Source organism: Leptonotus elevatus, chromosome 13 (genome assembly GCF_054856555.1).
Source record: "Leptonotus elevatus isolate MCC_2025b chromosome 13, RoL_Lele_1.0, whole genome shotgun sequence".
In the NCBI taxonomy this organism is placed as follows: Eukaryota; Metazoa; Chordata; class Actinopteri; order Syngnathiformes; family Syngnathidae; genus Leptonotus; species Leptonotus elevatus.
Window position 1 is genome coordinate 16392932 of NC_141251.1, and position 21603 is coordinate 16414534.

A 21603-nucleotide genomic window follows, 5' to 3' on the forward strand; every position below is an offset into this window, starting at 1 on the left:
ACACCAATATTGGCATATAGCTACCATGGACCCCTGTATATTTGTTTTTTTAGATCCATTTTTTTCATGGGAGCATCTATTATTTGCGGCTTTTCGCTATTCGCTGTTGGGCTTGGTGTTTACCAACCGGGATTAGTAGAGATGTAACGATAATGGCAATATCCTGGTATCGCGATGTTAAAATTGCCACAATGTCGTCGTCGCCATGTCACGATATTAAAGCAGCACATCTGTTAAAAATGTCAAGTTGATTTCCGTTTGTGCAGTTCTAGCACCCTCTGGTGGCTGGTTTTTCAGTGTAGTTTAATTTTAACACGGCATGTTTTGGCCCTTCTATGTTTAAAATCCACGCTAATTGTTAGATGTAGGGCAATGTAATATGCTTGTGAATTTTAACAATATGTGGAGGACCTCAATGTGTGTATGCATTAGCAAGTAAGTGTCTCAATATTAAGAATAATTAGACATTGTATGTTGTTTATGTACATTGCTGTTATGTAATTTTACTACAAGCTCTTTTTTTTTTTTTTTTACAATATTGTGAGCTTTTTTAATATCGCCATCCTCCCCACAATATCGTGATAATGATCGTATCGTGAGGTTCATATTGTGGCAATATCGTTTCGCGGCGTTTGGATAACGTTACATCCCTAGTGATTGGTGGGGGTCCACTGTATACTGTTTAAGTTGCCCATCAATCTCTTTCGTTCCAATCTTACTTGGCAAAATGCTAACTCGCTGTTTATCTCATTTCTGGATCTCCCACTAGCGTCTTCATTTTGCAGCTCTTCAGAGTCGTTTGACTGTTGTAGCTCAGCTGCATTCAAAGGCTCCCTCCAGGAAGTCATTAGTGGGAGTGTTTTGGGCTATGCTGATAAAGTATGCTGCACCTCTGATAATTTTTCCATCAAGCTTGGACACATCTGATGACTGTTGGACCAATTTGCACAAGATTTCCCACTCATGTAAATGATACAGAGACAAAGTGTTTTTTTGATCGAAATCAATGATCTGCAAATACGATCTTAACGTGAGAGTTCGTAGATCTAATCAGCACCACTCCAAACTACTGCTCTCTAATGACATCAAGCAACAGGGTAAACCCGTATCATAATGTGTTACATTTCTCCCAAAGTGTCCCCTTTTTGTTGTTGCTATTTGCAGTGACCCAGACACCTGACTAGACAGCACAGACTGATGCACATCTTAACTAATAATCTCCTCTGTTTTTTACTCTGCAGAAATGGAAAAGCATGAAGGTGATGAACTGCAAAAAGAGGGCATAATGAAGAAATACCTTGATATTATCAGCAACAAAAATATAAAGCTGTCGGAAAGAGTTCTCATCCCAGTGCAGCAGTATCCAAAGGTAAGAAGCTGTCAATAAGATGTCTGCATGTAGTCGACTTTTTCAGCAATTATTTACTTTAAAATAGCAGCCTTCAAATCATTGTGATGATATACAGTACATACATGTCTGTCGTTACCATGGCAATCCTGTGGCCTATAAAAATGATTGGATTTCTCAGTTCTCTTGCTATTACGTTTTAACTGTGTTTGTATTTCAGTGTTGGCCCAAAGATGAGAGCCAACAGCCCAGTACAGAATCCATACATTAATTAACTTTGAGTTTGAGGATCAGTGTTGAGAAAGTCATTAATCTAGCGTATGTTCTGGAAGTCTCCACTCTGTTTATCGATTGTAAATCACTAAATGACAGAATACCTTCTACTTCCCATTCCGTTCAATACGCTGTGAATTCACAGCAAAAGCAATGTTGATATAGTCAAAAAGAGGACCAGATGTTAGAGAGAGAAAACTTCTGAAAAGTTTTTAAAGGTATACTATTTTCCATGTGGAGACTACACATTATTGAAGAATTAAGTGCTGCATGCTTTCCTTGCTATGCTGCTTAATTACATTCGCCCAGTGATGTCCGGTAGCTCCAGTAGGTAAATCAGTTCTTGATGAGATAGTTAATGAAAGTGCAGCAGAGCCTGCAAATAACAAGAGCTATGAACTTTATATAAAATCAATGAAAACACAAAAGGCACGGGGAAACGACGTGATGCGCACGATCAGGAAACATGCACAATTCAGTGCACAGCCCCTGGTCGTCAAATACAAATTTTAAAAGCAACAGCAGCCAGATAAAACATCAGAAGCAGATTATTACAGATGTTAAAGGAGCACAGCCTCCTCAGGAAGATGTCATTTCTTGTGGATGTTGGATTTACCTGACCAGTCGAGTATATCATTGAGCTGCAGCACCAGATTTGACACTTATTTCAGCTGTGGTATGGCTAGCTAGCTGTATCCAATGTTATACCGAGACTGTGTTTTTGACTTCCTCTTTCAAAGAGTTTCTCACTGAGCGGCATATAACTAATTGGCTTCTTTTCATTTCACATTCTCAACTCACTTTTGTCACTGCTGCTGTTTCCTCGGGTATTCAATAACGCGCTGCCTTGGTGGCAGAGCAGTAGAGAAATTTACAAGACATCATAAATCTCTTCTGTCAGGTTTTGGACGTGCCGCAGTGCCCATTCTTGCTTACAGCAGCCCTCCTGGCTGAACGTAATTAAATGTAAATTAATTGCATTATTACTCGGGAAAAGTCTTCTATACATACTTTCTGATATGCTGAATTGATGCATGGAAGATTAATGTCATCTTGCAGTAAAATAACCCATCATCCCTGCTTTTAGTCTTAGTAATCACTAAGCGCTATATGAGCCTGGTGCAGGATGCTTAGTTAGGCCCAAGGTGCTTGAATGAAGCCAAGACATTGTTGATAGTTCCGCACGTGCCTTTTTTCGCTGTCCAAATGTGTGTTGTGGTTAAGGTATTCTAAGAATGATGGCATACTGAGCGAAATTCATCTTCACGAATGTTATTTGGTGCTTAAAAAGTACATCTGCTTTGAAAAATGCTGATATGCACCATCTGTGTCAGAGGTTGGCAGCGTCAGCTTCTATAATGTCCATAAATGGACCACAATTCAGCAAAGGACTGCTCATTTAGGAGACATTTTGTATTATTGTATTATTTTTATTTGTTAGTTGTTGTTTTTAAATTATTTTAATGTATTCATTTCATTTGACTTATTGTATTTTAGTATTTTATTGACTTTTTTTTTTTGATGTGTATGATAGTGTGCGGATCTCAATGTGCAGCACTTTAGAAAGCGCTTGTTTATAAAATGTGCTATAGAAATAAAGTGGTTTGAATGGGATTATTGATTCATCATTTGTTGACACAGGTAGTTGGAGGACTGTTGTGTACAAATAAGATCACTACGAAAATATAAATTTGGAAAATTCAATGATTTTATATATTTGGCTCCCGACATTTGGACAGAGCATATGAAAATCTATCAGTGTACCAAATTCCATTAATTTAGACCAATTTGCACGATACCTCCCAGAAAAATCAAGTAAAATGTGCTTACTTGTTGACGTGTTGTAGTTAAAAAAAAAAAATCTTTAACATACAAAATTATACAGTAATTTACTGTCATTTGTTTGAAGCTAAAATGTGTGTGTGTGTGTGTTTTTTAATCTGACACTTAAACATTCCTTCATACAAGTATAAAGTCAACCTCACCTTCAAATGGAATGTATAGGTAACGAGTAAACTGAGTGCGTCAGCATGCTATCTTTGTTAAAACACATTTAGAATAGAGCTATTTGGACCAAATCGGAGAGGTGGTGCATCATGCTGCAGTTTTCGTTTTCATCAATCACATGAACTTTGCTTTGTGCACCTCTTGCTGTAAAATGTGATAGATTATTTCCGTTGTCAGTTTTAGAGCCGTTCAAGATAGGACATTTTGGCTCAGTGTTTCCTTAAGTAACCACAGTTGAAAGAGCAAACCTGTCGTACCTTTTGAAATGTGAAGTATGCACTCTGATATTTTTTTTAAGGCAACTTTTCAAAACAAACAACAATTGCTGACTAGAATTGACGTGGTGCCATTTATGATTGAGATAGTATTTCCATAGTTTTGAATACGCTGTTTTGGGTGTTTCGTTAGACACATAAAATGCGGATGTTTAACAAGCTAGTTTGTACATAGCACGTGGTGCTGCTGCGGGTACATGTACAGCGGCCCATGACAAATTAATTTGTGATCTGTCCTTGTGAATAGCACCGTTTTGAGTACATTCATCCTGCGTTATTGTGACCTTTAGATAGCACTCTCCTCCGTTCGACAGCGCCATTCCATTTCTGTCTATCCCAAAGAAACATTTCATTACGGAAAGGTGTTTTGCTTTGATAAGTGTAATAGCATGCGCGGTGTGAATTAAACATGAGCATGCGTGATATTATAGTGTAGTGATATGTGCCTAAAATGAACAATGCTGAGTTTTGATTGATGATTCTAATTTCACAACTTGTTTATTATTGTGGTTGTAGAACTATTACATAAATAGTCAATCGAAACTTTGTATTATAATCTTTGCAAATGTATTAATACTATGAGCACAGCTCGAGCGTTGTCTTTTTCTCCTCCTACCCCTCCCTTCCGTCTTCCATTCTTGCCTCAGATCTCGGGGGCCAATGAGTGCAAATCGGACACTTTTCAAAGTGTTACTTTTTCACACTTAAGTAGTGTTACTCCAACACGGTATAGTGTTAAAAATCTACACGGGTAAACTCTGAATAGTGTTGAAAGTTCTCTACTCTACTCTATTTTAAATAACACTGCTTACTGCATATTTGATCAAACTGACCTCATCATTTAACACTGACCATTTGCTGTGTATAAGCGAGTACCGACAGGCTTTTTCATCCTGTCTTCCTCTGTTGGTCAATGTTCAGTCCAGCTCTTTTAGTATTGAATTACAACGCATGCAGGTGTAGTTCCTCTATGTCCGCGTGCACAATTGTAGCACCCCTAGCATCCTTCCCTCTAATATCTACATAACTATCAGAGTTGGGACAGCAGGGGGCACATTGGATCATTTCAAAGCTCATTTAACAGCGGTACCTGCCCCCTCTTTCAAAGCCTAAATTGCCCGCCATGGAGCTACAGAATGGCTCCAGACATTAACTTAATGAAAACAGGCCACTCTCTTTCTAGTGCCCAGCAAGTATGTTTCCACCATCGCTGCCACGGCCATCTGCTGTCCAGCTCCCTGCCAGCTAAGGCATTGTCCTGTCAAAGCGGCCCCCGTGAAGGGAGGCGTCCAAAAGGTGCCTTAATTAGGCAGATCAGAGGACAAGCGAGGACAGCAGGGATGGTTTATTTTCTTAAGGATGGTTTCATTTGGGCATCCCTCGGTGCTAACGTGGCGCTCAGCGGTGATGTTAATGTTGATCAAACAGGCTGAGTGTGCAGTTGTCGGAGTTGAGTCGCAGCAGCCACACAGCTGGCACAGGAGTTATTAGCAGCTCGGCCGCAGCGGGAGAAGGTTGTTTTGTGAGAAGGTTAATATCATTTGAGTTAGGCTTGTGAAGCGGTGGTGGGCTGACGACCACCTGTTCGGTTCTGGAGGTGGTCTCTTCATAGTGACTCACATCACACAATTGAAGGTCAAAAACAGTTGTGTTATGTAGGATATGTAAAAGCTAAAGTTGAGCAAAATGTATCCCATACATTGAGCTTTTAGGGCTCTGTGGGCTTTATCATATTTTCACCTCCGCTTTTGTCATTTGTGCAAAATATATCCAAATGTGTCCTTCACTCCACTAAGTTTAGATAAAATCACTCGGACACCAAAAACATGTGTGCACATTTTTACTACAGCAATTCACTGTACAATTCTTTAATGCAAGGTTGATGTTGGTGAAATGAAACAGTTAGAATTGAATCTTGAAAAAAATGCTTATCTGTGCAAACAAGCAAGACATTATTGTGAACACATAGGCTGGTGCACATTGCAAGAGAAATGATAGTCAGAGCCAGAGGCTTGAATCTGATCGTTTGTCATCTGGATACTATTGCTTAATTTCCACAGGGAGGAAACTCATTATTTCTGACTTTATCTCAACACTGACCTCTAGAACAACCTCAGGGATGTTATTGGTTTCATCCCATGTTTCGCCATTTTTTTCCTCCCTCTTCACGACACAGACGATCCTCAAACCAATAAGATACATGACCGGCGAGGGCACAGTTCAAGCCAAAGATAGGTGCATGATGTTATGCTGCGCCATGGATGAGAGTCCCATTCACCTTTAATGTGCAACAGAAAAAGCACAATTATATTGATTTATTACAGGCTGCATTACACGATATTTTCCCACATGACGGATGGTGAAAGGAATCTGAGATTATATTGATAAAAGGTGACTAATGGCCAGTAAACACCTTTTGCGGTTGGCCGTTTTTCCCAAATGGATCACATTTCATTTCCTTGGAGACTGAGAAATTGGTGGATTGCGCTGGTCTGGTCCCAATGTGTAAATCATTGCTTCATGTCACAATTTAGATTTTCCTACTTGTGACGCCTTGCTTTTCCTCTCACTTCTCTTGTAGTTTAATTTTGTTGGAAAGCTGCTGGGGCCTCGGGGAAATTCCATGAAAAGGCTACAAGAGGAAACAGGAGTCAAAATGTCCATCCTCGGAAAAGGGTCCATGAGGGACAAAGCAAAGGTAATATAAATCGATTTGCGTTGAAATATGCTTTATGGGTTGTTTTGGCACGTGAAATAAATGTAAATATTAACAGCTACTTTAAAATAACAATATCCAAGCACTGGCAGAAATGAATAGCTTTCTGCTGACAGACATATGCAGGGGATGACATGTATAATTTAAAAGCATATTGTGTAATTGTCATGTGTGTGAGTGCAACATAATGAAGCACTCTGCTCCAGTCATTTATCGTGCTGACATGTCATCCCCTGGAGCTAAACTTAGCCGAGCGTGCATGCAGTCAGCCCGCTATCATAACAGGTCTCAATGTCATCCTATAGGGTTTCATTGCTCTTAATGCGGAAGACATCGCTTTCACACAACATCTAACGACGTGACATAAAAAGTGATGCCTTTGGTTTAATTAGGGGTCCCATTACAAGACAAATCATAGACAAGTTTCTCGTTGACTTCACCACAACATTTGTATAACATTTGATTTTAATAACTTTTGATTTAACACGGTTCTCCTTTTTGTGTGAAAGTTCTGACTTTCTTACTTTCATAACATTTTTGTATTGAGCTGTATTGCACTCAATTTGGCCTCAGTTGCTTCAAGATATCAATTGGCAGAATTCTTAACAATCAAGTTATAGATATTTATCTTTATTTTTTTTTTGTTCTTAATCATTTTTCTTTTAGTGTTGAAGCAGTGGAGTAGGTTTCCACATAATAACAACCAGCAGAGGGCGCAATACATTTGTAACCAATTATTACGCCAGTTGAACTGTAACATTTGAAACACACAGTAAAAACCAAGAGAATCACTTTGGAAGTCTGTCGAATAGAGCGAGTACAGTGAAAACTTATATTTTGGCGTTGTGGCACTCACAAATTCACATATTTCTATATTTATGGGGGGGGGGGGGGGGGACCTGCACGCTTGTTGCTCTGCCGCCATCTTGTGGCATCTTTATGCTATAAGAATTGCCACTTAAGTGGCAATTATAAATCTTTTTAGTTGGGTTATCAATTACTAGTCTATTTTCACGATCTGCAACTGAGGCTGGAGCATTTAAAGCGAAGCATCTCCAATTCTTACAGAATATGAGCATATGAGAATATTACATTTTAACCTTGAGTTAAATTTTAAGAGATTCTCAAAAGACCCCGTTGCTTTTATGCCAAAAATCTTCAAATGCACAGTCTCGTTTGAGCCCTATTAAAATTTTTTTTTTTTTTACAATATCATGTTGAAAGTTCTTTCACGAACTTTGAAACAGAGAAATCTGTTTTATCATAGTGGCCTTGGCAGAGGAGTGGATACGTTTGTCAAGGTCGTTTTTTTTTTTTTTAATGAGTCAACTACAAAAAATATAATTGAGCTATGTTGGGACTGATTGAAATCAAATTGTTAAGTCCCTGTAGAGTTTGCCCCAAGCCTTAAACAATCTTTGCCTTAGCTAACCTCCTGAGTTAATTAACTAGTAACGATGTAAGTAAGTCTTGGCAGGGATTTAAATTCCTGGCTGACACTTTCTGTAGCAAAGCAAAAAGATGATACACCTCGATCTGCCGCGGTTCTGTTACCAGCCTAGCAGACTCAGTGTGTTTGTGTCTTCACTGTGTGATATCGATTTTGTCTACACCCTGACATCCTTTTTGGGAGAAGCTGACACATAAGGTTTTGTCTGAAAGGCTGGCAAAAAGGCAGTCAGTGTGGTGTGCTTGTCTCTACCATCCCATTCAGCTGTGACCCGCTCGGGTCCATCAGCTCGGCAATGGGGTGATAGCTCAGCTCGGAGGGCGCATCAATATTGCACCTTGTGCTTATGGATCAACCGGCTTAACACTGCACTCGCTCCGAAAGAGACCACATTTCAACTCTTGAACTCCAGACTTTCCGCAAGACTGAACATGTAGTGAGAAATGTATTACTGGCTTACCAATTGCTGACAGTATCAGTGACGATAGGGCGATTGTCACACTGTTGATTGTCACAATATGATCTGATCCGATGAAAATCATACTGATCTAGTGAGGGAGAAATGGTCTTTAAATTTGGGCACACCTTGTAAATGACTTTTTTTTTGTGCATCTGACAAAGGTTTTGTTTGATACACTCTTCATGTGCTTTCCCTTTATAATCAATAAGACATGATTATAAATGACAAACACGACTTTAAATGAATAATGCCAATTGGGTGTTACATTGAAGTAGCAAAGCCACTCAGCGTAATGCCCGACTCACTTCTTCAGAGCATGTTGTTTAACCTTATTCAGCTTTCTCATTAACCTTGTACCCCAATGCATATAGCTGTGCCGCTTTTGTACCTTAATTGATTACATTACTGCCACTGTAAGGCTCTCATATAATTCAATCAAAAGTGTCAACTCAATTATATCGACTTTTCACACTAGCACAGTAGCATGTTCTTTTTAATTTGAAAGGGAGGAATGATGTTTGTAATCTGAGTCTGAGTTATGTTAATTAAACTCGTTTTCGCTGTGTTTTGTTTGTCTACATTTAGAATATTTTGGTATTCCGATTTCCTACTGAAAATTCTATCCAATAATCCAGTATTTGAATACAAATTTTTTAAGTGTATGTTTTTGCTAAACTGCCTTTGAAAACCGCCGCTAAATGCTGGCAACAGGCACCATAAGCCATCTTCATTAATTATTTTTTTAGTGTCCTTTATTAGCGATTGATAAGGGAAATTCAACCTTAAACATTTCTTGACAATAATATATTACATATGCCCTTACTAGTCTAAACATGACATCCTGATTAATAATACATTTGTGGAAAATGAGTTATGCAGCAAAATCCAGCTGTTTTTGTCCATTTCAGGGTGCGGCCATTTTGCCACCTGCTGTCAACTGAAAATGACATCACAGTTGCTCAGGGCTCAGGCAACGACCAATCACAGCTCACCTGTTTTCTGAAGCTGAGCTGTGATTGGTTGTTACCTGAGACCTGAGCAACTTTGATGTATTTTTCAGTCAACAAACAGCAAGTGGCAAAATGGCCGCCTTCTGATATTGATTTTGCTGCTTAACTCATATTCCACTAACACAATATTAACCAGAATACCATATTTAGACTAGCGGGACTGCATAGAACATATTGTCAAGAACATTTTGGGGTGTTGACTTCCCCTTTAATTTCAGGATGATGTTTTGTTGACGTCGGTGACGAGTTATGTCAGCCATTGCACCACGGCACGCTGTCGGGAACAACTTTTATCATTTAGTAAGGTGAGGTTTACTTTGAGATTGGACTTCTCAGGGCATTGGCTTCGCGTTACTGTCACGCATAGCCTAAAGCTTAACTTCTTCCTGACAATGTAGCTAATACCCTAGGCAGAAAAAATATCTCAATTTATTTTTTTAACCTAGATACTCAAATTACTCGCTTCACCCCTGGTTTGATTAATAAAGGATAAGCGTATCCTAAATAAGTGATCAAATATCCCAATAATTAAAATATATTTAATAGACAATCACATATGGAAGTTGTATCAAAGAAAAACAGCTCTCCTACTTTCCTGAGATTTTGCAGGTCGCAGGGGCAGCACCTTTGGGGGGGAAAACCCAGACTTCCCTCTCCCCAGCCACTTCAGCTCCTCCGGCAGGATCCCAAGGCGTTCCCAGGCCAGCCGAGAGACATAGTATCTCCAGCGTGTCCTGGTTCGTCATGAACATGCCCGGAACACCTCTCCAGGAAGGCGTCCAAAAGGCATCCGAACCAGATGCCCGAGCCACCTCAACTGGCTCCTCTCAACATGGAGGAGTAGCGGCTCGACCCTGAGTCCCTCCCGGATGACTGAGCTTCTCACCCTATCTCTAAGGGAGAGCCCGGACACCCTGCGGAGGAAACTCATTTCGGCCGCTTGTATCCGGGATCTTGTTCTTTCGGTCACGACCCACAGCTCGTGACCATAGGTGAGGGCAGGAACGTAGATCGACCGGTAAATCGAGAGCTTCACCTTTTGGCTCAGCTCCTTCTTCACCACAACGGGCCGATACAGAGACAATCTCCCTCTCCATCCTACCCTCACTTGTGAACAAGACCCCAAGATTCTTGAACTCCTCCACTTGGGGCAGGATCTCATCCCGACACGGAGAGAACACTCCACCCTTTTCTGACCATGGTCTCGGATTTGGAGATGCTGATTTTCATCCCATCGATGCACACTCGGCTGTGAACCGCTCCAGGGAGAGTTGAAGATCATGGCTTGAAGAAGCCAACAGCACCACATCATCTCAATGCCTCGGCCGCGCCTAGAAATTCTGTCCATAAAAGTTATTAACAGAATCGGTGACAAAGGGCAACTTTGGCGAATTCCAACCCTCACTGGAAACAAATTTGACTTGCTGCCGGCAATGCGGACCAAACTCTGACATCGGTCGTACAGGGACCGAACAGTCCGTATCATTTTTATTTTATTTTTTATTATGATAAAATATAATAAATCATTTGGCAAACTTGTTCAGACACATCTAATGCATATGCATATAAAACTTCACATATACTGTAGACTCAGCTTAACTGCTCTATTTTTTTTTTCCACAGGAAGAAGAATTAAGGAACAGCGGAGAGGCCAAATACGCACATCTGAGTCAGGATCTTCATGTTTTAATTGAAGTCTTTGCTCCGCCGGGTGAGGCCTATTCCCGTATGAGCCACGCTTTGGAGGAGATTAAAAAATTCCTTGTTCCAGTAAGTGAACCGTTTTACATCATTGTTTCAAAGCATAACTTAATCTCTTGTAGAACTTCTGCTGCAATGTCACCGCATTTGACTTTCAGTCGGGCTTACTGACAAAAAGAAAAAGTACAGTATGAGTTGTTTGCAACAAATGGATTAATGTTGGTCTGATGTGTTTTCATCCAAACACTACATGACTACATGATGAGAAATAAAAACATTCCATTCAGCAATTTAAATGCAGTATGGAACAGCCGGGAGAACTTAGCCATAACTAATAAGCATGGCGTGTAATGTCTAAGCTGTAAATATTAATCCAATTTTGCAAATGTGACAATCTGCACAAGTTGCTTTTATGGAGTTCATGCTGTTTCCCCTTCTTACAAGTATCTTTGCAACTGAGCCAGGAAGATAATTATGCTGAATATGTACTGAACACTTAGATATAAAACATATTAAATGCACAAATATGTAAAGTGGCCATTACACTGGAATGAGCCAAATTGTATAGAAACCAAATTTATCAAAGAAAACGCTCAAGCATACTGTTCCATTAGGATCACAATGGAATATAAGCCTGCTGTGTTGCGACTTTCGGCTTGTCCCTTCAGGGGTCCCACAGCGAGTCACTGACATGATTTGTTTGGCACACGTTGCCCTTCCTGAACCCGCACTGTCGACTTGAAAGGCAGATAATGCAGTACAAATACAAGCCGCTACTGGGTAATATAATAATAATAATAATAATAATAATAATAATAATAATAATAATAATAATAATAATAATAATAATAATAATAATAATAATAATAATAAAGTAGGCTGTATGAGACTTTTACACGTTATATAGATTTTTGTTATTCACACAGTGCATTTTCATTATATGAATCAAGAAAAGATGTATATGAACTCATTCACTGCCATTGACAGCTTTAGACGTCAAAAATTCGTTTGAACTATTTCTATTAGTTCAACATTTTTTCCTCTTTTGTTAACAAGAGTATGAAAACCTAGAAAACGTTTTTATTGTACATTTAGAACAGATATAACATTTTTGATTAATCATGAGTTAACTATTGAAGTCATGTGATTCATTACAATTATAAAAATGTAATCGCCTGATGACCTAATTTTTAATAATCTTTTATTTTATTTTTTAAAATAATCTTTTATCAAAAAAGAAAAGATTATTAAAAATTAGGGCATCAAAATTGTAATTAATCGTATGACTTCAATAGTTAACTCATGATTAATCAAAAAATATATATCTGGTCTAAATGTACAATATTTTTTCTTTTAGGTTTTCATACTCTTGTTAACAAAAGTGGGGGAAACATTTTAACTAATAAAAATAGTTCAAATGAATTTTTGACGTCTATAGATGTCAATGGCAGTGAATGAGTCAAGAACATGTTTATTGCAACAAAATAATCATCATAATGGACAATATTAGGGTTACATTATTAAAATGTCATGTCTGACAGCCACCTACATTATCACCTGGATATAGTGTAATGCTGCATTCGAGGAAAGTGGAAAGTCTGACTTTTCCGACTTCAAACCAGGAAGTGTGTACGGGAACGCCTCCTTGAACTCGGAAATCCAACTTGCGAAGTCGGGGAAAAAAAGTACTTGACTTCACCGACTGACTTTGATGTGACGTCACTCTACAATGGCGACCATTATGGAAACACATACCGTCAATGGTAAAACACAATGTACTCAAGTATAAAACTAGGTATCTTTCTTCATTGATAAATATTCGACATAACTTCACGTAACACGTGACAGTATGCCGCTATCTTCCTGCGTGAAATTATACGGTGAACTTAATGGATTGCTTATGAAATAAGATGAATACATAAATCGGCAAATTTGCTGGACGTCAAAATGTGTTTTGAGGAATTTATCGCCATTTTGGTTATTTACTTTTGCCTCGAACGCTTTCAGATCGGAACTAGGAAAAGCCAACTGGGATAAATCCGATTTCCGACTTTCCTCGAATGCAGCATAAGTATTTATGTAAAGTAAGGTTGGTGGAGATACAGTATAAAGGTGATTCGATACGTCTGCAGAGTTGTGGCTCCATTCCGTCATGGAAGTCTGCAGTAAAGAAAATGTTCATCATGGGTAATTACACGATTTTTACCACTGTGTCAAATTGGCTCCCTGTGTTCAATTTGTCTTATAATAGAGTGAGCCTCTGCCTTTTCTTTTGACCGGAGAAAAGGGAAAGCCCTGCTTCGCAAGTTATTAGGTTTCATTGTTTTTCTTGCCAGATGGTGGAGAAATAACACTAGAAAGTCTGACTTCATTTATAATTGAGGATGGCGCGACAACAGGAAAAGTGAAACACTGTAACACCACATTTACAGTTTGTTTTTCAGAAAGAAAAAAACATTTTGGAGCCTGAAATATTTGAATTTCAAAATTGGACAACATTGCCATTGTTATCTGACTCAAATCTGAAAATGGCTGTGTGGCAAAATGTAAACAAAGTGAATCTGTATTTCAAGTGATCAGTGTAGGTATTCACGTGACAACCAAAACAACGAGGCACAACTAACACATAGAAAGGCCAAATAAAAACAACAACAAAAACTGTAAGCCAACACGTGATTTTCAAAAGACCACTTCAAGGTCCAGGTTCCAGGATAAAGTCACTAACTAATATAGGAGCTATATACAAATGTTTGCATTGATATCACCAGGGTGACCAGGTTCCTGCGTTCGCCACCCCTGAGCAGCATCGAGTGAGCAATAAGTCAACCATCAAGCATAAGAACCTGTATCCATCAAATCGACAACCCGCGGATGTGAAGTGAGCTGATCATATTGAGCAACTTGACAAGTGACAACACAATTCTGCAGCAATTGCGTGCGTGCACATAAACAGTCACAAAGTGCTTCCCAGAGCATCTTTCAGCGGGAAGTTATGCAGGACGGCACGTATTGCGGGGATTTTTGCAAAGCTCCTTTGGCTGATAAGCTTCATGAACAATGCCTTCTGTGCTCTGTGAAGATTTATGTTTGCCAAGCAGTATGTTTAAGAGTCTTAACCAGTGTCGATGTGATAATAAGATCAAGAAGAGTAATTGCAGTGCATAAAGCAGCGATAGCTTGTCGATGGAGCTGACAGGAGTTTAGTCACTCTTCTGCATTTGTGGAGAGTACAACAAAGGCCACACTTCTTTTTTTTTAAAGGACTGCAGAGATATGCTTCTCATTAATCACAACTGCCAAGGAGGTACGCTTTTTGGTTCCCAGAACGCAAAGGAGTGAACGTCCGTGTTAACCCCTTCAACATCCGACTTGAGCTCTGTGATGGGCGCATCACGAAGTGCATCACGCATGGTCAAAATTAATCTCAGTGAGCAAACAGTCTGGCCCAAAGCGCCTCGGCGCGGTTTATCTCTGTGTACTCACGCTAACGCCTCTGTCAACAGTCAACATTTACAAGGTCTGGCACATTTATAGCGCTTTGAATAAACTGCCAGCTTTCCAATTAAAAGACCTGCCAGTCTGAGTTCAAACCAACAGAATGCTGTCGGCCATATTAATTCATGAACAAGCGTGCGGCGTGTCAAATGTTTGGTGAGGATTTTTTCCGTTCACGTCTAGAATTTGAGTGTGAAAAATGGACACTCTTTATTGCTGGACTGAAACATATTACGCGGGTTTTCTGCTTGGCATGTGGTTTGTACTGTAGATCATTTGCAACTGTTGTATGTAAGTTATGGAGGACCAAAACTGCCAACATTCAAAATAAATACATGACTAAATAAATGACTAAGAATGAAAATAAAAATGGATATAAAAAAATATGATTCGAAAATTTAATCCCAAAAAATAAATATAAATGGAAATAAAAACAACAACAATAGAGAGTAGAAGGAAAAAGTCACGATCAAGTTATTCCAATAAGTCGTTTTTTTTTCAGCGTGGAGCCGTTCTTTTGAGTGATAAAAGTGCCGCGAGTAATTAGCATTAGCGAGTCGGACTGGAGTAGATCATTACAATTCCTTGCACATCTATAGATTGAAGCAAAATTCATTGTCAATCAAATCATTTTGGATAAAAAATCGCTCTGAATCGAAAATCAATTCTGAATCGAATCGTAGACCCAAAAATTGGAATCGAATCGTGAGACATTCAAAAATTCCCACCCCTAATACATACATTCATATATATATATATATATATATATATATATATATATATATATATATATACATAATACACACAATACATTTGTATTTAATTTTTGAATTCTTTTTTCTATATCCGTTTTTATTTTCACTTTTAGTCATTTATTTATTTATTTAGTCTTTTTTTTTTTTCGGGCAGTTTTGGTCCATACTGTTATTCAAATGAGGGGCGGTCCTAAGCGTGTGTTGGGTTGGACTCTTGTCCTTGCAAACTACCTTCCGTTTGTCGAGTGAGCGGGTCGCAGAACAAGGAAGTCTTGCCGACTTGAATGGAGAGCTCCAGCAATGGACGACTATCTGGTCCACTTCACATGACATATGGAGTCGAAAGTAGTAGTAGTTAAATTAACTTAATTGTCATAGCAGTTTGGGGGCTGAGATCCACTACAAAGTCTGTAGTATGCTACACCAGCACTTTTAAACATCACAATTAATGTGTGTATTTTTTTGTTTGTTAGATAATATTGATTTTGAAAGGACCTCGGTATGCTTTGTATCTGATAAAGCAATATCATCATGTTTCTTTATCAGTTATTGTAAATTTTACCTTCATTATTCATTCTTTATTGCAAATGTTCTGTTGAACTTGAAAATGAGCATTGTGCGCCCAGAATGTTTTGATCCAAACGATGACGAGGTGAACAATATTTATTGTTAGGTATTTTTACTGGTGGATAATTATCCTGGAGGGGTTTTTCCAAACATTTGAAAAGTAAGTCATTTTTTCTTAAAGAAAAAAAGAAAAGAAAAAAAATGAAAAGTAAGTCATACCATCCATATTTATAAAGAATCGTTTAAGGCATACTTCTTTTTTTTATGATAATCTGACATTTTCTCTGTGCTATCCTGATGACTAAGTGCAGCGTTGGTGGTCTTATAGTTGTGATCATAAAAGCTGCACAAAAGCAGGATATGAAGAGAAAAGGCAGCACATTTTTCATGTCTCATATTGATGTTATCCCATGAAACATTGCTCAGTATTTCAGTCGATCAAGTAAAATTAATGTTTCAGTCACTTCACTGAAATAGCTTCAAAGAAATGATGTACTTTTGGTGGAGGAATTTGAATTTGTAATTTGATTTTGCCATTTAATGCCACAGTAGTGAATTTATCTATACACAGTGAGTTTTGTTAATTATTGTATGTAGATAAAACAGTTCAAGGAATCCCTCCCATGGAGGTCTGCTTGCAATTCCTTTTAACGTACTTCGTGCGCTCCGTCCTCCTGTATGGACTCTAACAAATCAGTTTCTTCTTCCGCAATCTCAAGCGCATCTCTCTTGCCAATTTTAAATCTAATGGAAGGAGACGCCTTGTTTGGCGAAGAATGAAGTCGGCGCAAAATGAACATTTTTAACTGCGCCAAGTTGTGATCTACCTTGCCTCTGCGCACATTTCGACCACGCCTAGACTTGCACTGGACACGAAAATAGAGCCCATTGTCTGAAACAACAGACACGTTAAAGAAAGTAACATTCCGAAAAATGAAGGATATATTGATATCGCGATAAATCGTGATACTTTGTCTCCCGATAGATTATCGATACGCCTACGCAAGTATCGCGATATTTGTAGTTAATATACAGCCACTATAACGGCTCCATTGTTCATTACTTATTGAGCAATTACTTGGCAGGCCGCTAGGGGGAGCACCTCATAAGAGTGGCGGGGAAATGTATGGAAGTCTTCAGGCGAAGAAGACTCATGAGCTGACTTTTACTTGTGTAAGACATTTATCATCTGTCCAGCAACTGACTCAGTATTGCATACGTAACACTTTAAAACATATTTTTGACTTTTTAAAGCACAAAATTTCTGAGGATTATTAATATTGATTTAATTGGATTTAATATTTAAGTAATTTTATTAATTTACTTTTGCAATGTTGCACAAAAATCGTTACAGTTTATAAATTGAAAAAATGCTCTATGTAACTACTGACTGACATGTTGCATGACAATAGTGTTTAAGAAAGACATACATTTGTTCACAAAAAGTGGTCTCTGTTAAGAAGACATTTGTCTTTGTTTAAAAAAATACATTAGTGAAGAAGACACTAGTTTAATATTTTGTTTCAGTGATGGTACAAAAAGAAACGATTCTCTCATTGATAAAACATCAATTTATGTCTTGAGTAGTTTTACCGTAGATTATCGTGGATTTAATACCTGACCAATATATCGATAATCGCGGTATCGTCATATCGTGAGATAATCGTTATCGTGAGCCAGTATCGCATATCGTATCGTATTTTGAGGTACCGTTCCCACCCCTATTCTAGAGTAGACCATGAATATATTTTATGATATTTTATAGGAGGTGGCGTTGCTCAGTGGTAGAGTGGTGGTCTCCCAACCCAGAGGTTGTGGGTTCGATCCATTGCCACTGTGACCACGTCGAAGTATTCTTGAGCAAGATACTGAATCCCCAGTTGCTGCAGTCCAATGTCAAGCACTTTAAGGGCCTTGTATGGTGGAAAAGCACTCTATAAATGAAGTACCATTTAGCACATTTGTTATAAAGGGTAATGTTGAAATGAATGTTTGCTTTGTTTTTACTGTTGTTCATTAATAGCTCTGGCAGGGTTTTTGCTTTTCCAGTGAAAAGGACAAGTGTGAAAACATGTTTGTCACAGAGCAGTTGTCGCCTCTTCTTTGTTGCCTAAAAACACATTGAAGCTGAAAGTGTACAATCATGTCGACTTGGCTTGGCATTTCTTTTGAAATAAATGTCTGTTTTGTCAGAAATGATAAGCTAATGAATGCTGTTTCTCTCCGTAATTATTAATATCATGTTACTAAAATGGCTCTCAGCTATCTTTCACGTGAAAAAGAAACCTTCAATTAGACAAATATGGTGTGGGATGGACAATTTAGGGTGGAAATTGCAGAAGAGACTTTTTTTTATTCATCTCAATGAAAACATCCGTCAAGACGATGTTAATTTGATGACAGCTGTTTCTGTTCACAATTTCTATGAGCGTCCGAGCACAAATGCTTGTTTACTTTTAATATTACAGGCGTGCTGCTTTTCTTGCTTTTACAGGATTACAATGACGAGATCAGACAAGAGCAACTACGAGAGCTTTCGCTGTTGAACGGTTCTGATGAGCCCAGCAGAGGCAGGAATGCACAAGGAAGAAGCATTCGGGCAACGGCAACAGTTTCCACCAGGTAACTCATTAATTACACATGCATAAACAAGCTTATTAGCTTGCAGTTGAGATGATACAGTCGGGAGGGTGGAAGTTCTTATTTTATGGTTTGGGTCATTATGACCATAAAATGCCTTCAGAATAACTCAATTCTGAGGTCTTATTACAATTGGCCAAAGATTTGCACACATACCAGTTTGATGATAACTTTCAAAATGCGTTTCTTGCATTTTATACCTTCCGATGCAGCCCATGATGCTGTCCACCCTGTCATTATGGAATAACTGCCACTTTCAGTGACATCACAACCATTCACTGAGGCTGAAAAAAAATGGATACTTGTTTCATAATAGATCATTTCATTTTCATCATATTGTGAGTCTAAGTCACATGTCCACTCTGTCATAGTTAAATATCAATTGATGTAAAAGCCTTTTGGGAATTCAAAATATATTTGTTTAAAAAATGCGCAGCTTGCTAACTGAATCATGTTGCTGAGTGAAGATCCACCATGTGTTCATTAAATGAACGTGGGTCCATTAGCCAAAAGTGTCCACTCTGTCATTGTCCATCCTGTCATCAAGATCACATACTGCATATATTTTGCTGTTTGCATGTACATTGTCTGCTTGTAGTTAATTTGTATTTATTTCAAAGTGTGGAATCTTGAAAAAATATGCATTTACTTCAGATCAGTGGAAAATCTCAACTTTCGGAACGGGAAGTCTCAAAGGCACCATATGTTAATATTGACTAATTTTAGGTAGCCATTACAAGAAGAAAAAAAAGTTTTGAGTCTGTTGATTGATAAAAACATTTGTTTATTATTCATTTTTTCCTCTCACACGGAACGGCAATTTTCTAGCGCCATTAGACAAGATATTGTTTCGTTGCTTTTAGTTGAGCGAGGACTTCATTGCGCACCCTTGCAGAATTGAATGCAATCCCACACAAGAACTACTTCATATAAAAATCATACCATAACAACATAACATGAGTTGATATGTGTTCGTTATTATTATGTGAGGTTAGCATGTGTGAAGCACTGAATCAAATCTAATCGTTTGGTTACTTTATTCTAGGGATAGACCGATTATCGGCTGCACTGATTATTGGTGCCGATATTAGGCATTTTGACAAATATCGGCCTTTTTATGAATCTGAAGGCCGTTGGTATCTCACTGAGCGGGGAACGCTTGCGAACGTAGCGAAATTGAGGGTTTTCATCAGATTTGTAAGATGATTCACATAAAGTTTTTACTTTTCACAAAACCATTTTGAACATGTTCACTATTTTTACTGGCTACGAAGATCTTTTGAAACCTTTTATGAACCTTGACGAAAACCCTAAATTAGCTGCGTTCACATGCATTTGGCGTTCAGTGAGATACAGGGTACTTTCCATTTATGGATTTATTTAAATTTCCACGTCATAATAAAAAAATGATGCGGACACTGGGAACTCCCTACACTCTTTGTTCATAATAATAATAATAATAATAATAATAATAATAATAATAATAACATTAAGAAATTATGTTGAAATTTTGAAAAACTTTATCTCGAGTAGAAATTTACTTGCTGTTGTTGTTCTTAACACACTGATGACTCTGGAAGCTTCCTGCAATTTTTGTTAGAATTTTTAAACAAAGCTGTCAATTCTTTGTATGTTTAAGATGAAAAGAAAAAGTAAATTTTAAAAATTTTGACGATAATGTTTTTTGTTTTATTTAAAATGAATATCGGCTTGAAATATCGGTCTCCTTGACTACTACTAATAATTGGTATCTGTATCGGCTTTGAAAAAAAAAACCATATCGGTCTATCACTACTTATATATTTGCCAAGCACGGTCGTACAGTGGTGCCTTGAGATGCGAGTTTATTTGAGTCCGAGACTACATCTCAAATCATCTTGTCCCATTGACTGGAAAGACAATTACTGTGTTTTAAATAAGAAATGTTGCATGCGATAGTATTGTATTGCAAAAAACATAGCGTCAACATTTACCCTCCACGTAACCTGCAATCGTTCTTTAGGTTTTCTGAATTAGTCATGTGAGCAGCTAAACTACCTACAGTCAGTTTGTGGCCAGGTATTTTTGCCTCCTCTGCCGTTATGTAAGCCCACCTTGGCATCCTCTTTATGTCTCGTCACAGTTGAAGATTTGCTGGGGGTGTATCCTTCGGCCGCTTGCACTCCCGCAAAGGTTTTGAGGTAATCCGCTACCCCTTTCACGTCTGCGCTCGCTGTCTATTGACGGAGGGAATGCCATTTTTTCCTTAAATTGAGTACCTCGTCCGTTAAAGTGCCTGTGGTCTGCTGCAGCAGAAATCAGCAAATTGAGAATGGCTCTGCTATTCTCGTAGATCACACTCCCCGCCATCAGTCAACTGCACAGCAGCAGCTTCTCCATCTTTCCATGGACCTCTATATCCATATCTTAGAATTTAGTTGAACTCCCCTAGCTGGCGCTATAGTCTTTATCAACAGTACCTAATGTATTGTCCTTCACGGCAAGGAAAACAATGTTTTGTTTGTTTTGTTTTATTCATTTTTTCCTTTTGGACACATTATTACATCAATCACATCATGAATGTGAAATGATGGTTGTAAAGTTGTAAACCATCTAGCTGATAACTCAGGACAAGAATTCTTGAAAAACAAAAAACTAACTTGCAAGTCAAGGCACTCATATCTCAAGGCACCACTGTATTTTGCATCTGCACAATCCCATTCCAAAGCTACATATATCTATTTTTTTCCCTGCTGTTAACTTATTTAGCTACTGCATATACATTGGCTAGACACCTCTCAGTTTGATGCAGTAAGAAAATGTTTTTAATCTGGTTTGGGTTCTGAGAAACTCATCAAAAGATGAGAGATCAAAAATGAAATGGACAAGCTTTTCAACCGTCTTGAGAGAAATGCGTAGGCTTCGTC

General features: G+C 38.3%; 1 protein-coding gene across 3 annotated transcripts in view; it reads left to right on the plus strand.

Moving 5' to 3' along the window:
* The window catches only part of khdrbs2 (KH domain containing, RNA binding, signal transduction associated 2), a 53613-nt gene that overhangs the window by 8993 nt on the left and 23017 nt on the right, over positions 1 to 21603 (plus strand). For all 3 annotated transcript variants that reach the window (XM_086093827.1, XM_086093828.1, XM_086093829.1), the window contains exons 2-5: positions 1242 to 1369; positions 6485 to 6601; positions 11163 to 11309; positions 18552 to 18679. In XM_086093827.1, the coding sequence (XP_085949953.1) occupies positions 1242 to 1369; positions 6485 to 6601; positions 11163 to 11309; positions 18552 to 18679 (520 nt within the window). The remainder of the gene's footprint in view (positions 1 to 1241; positions 1370 to 6484; positions 6602 to 11162; positions 11310 to 18551; positions 18680 to 21603) is intronic.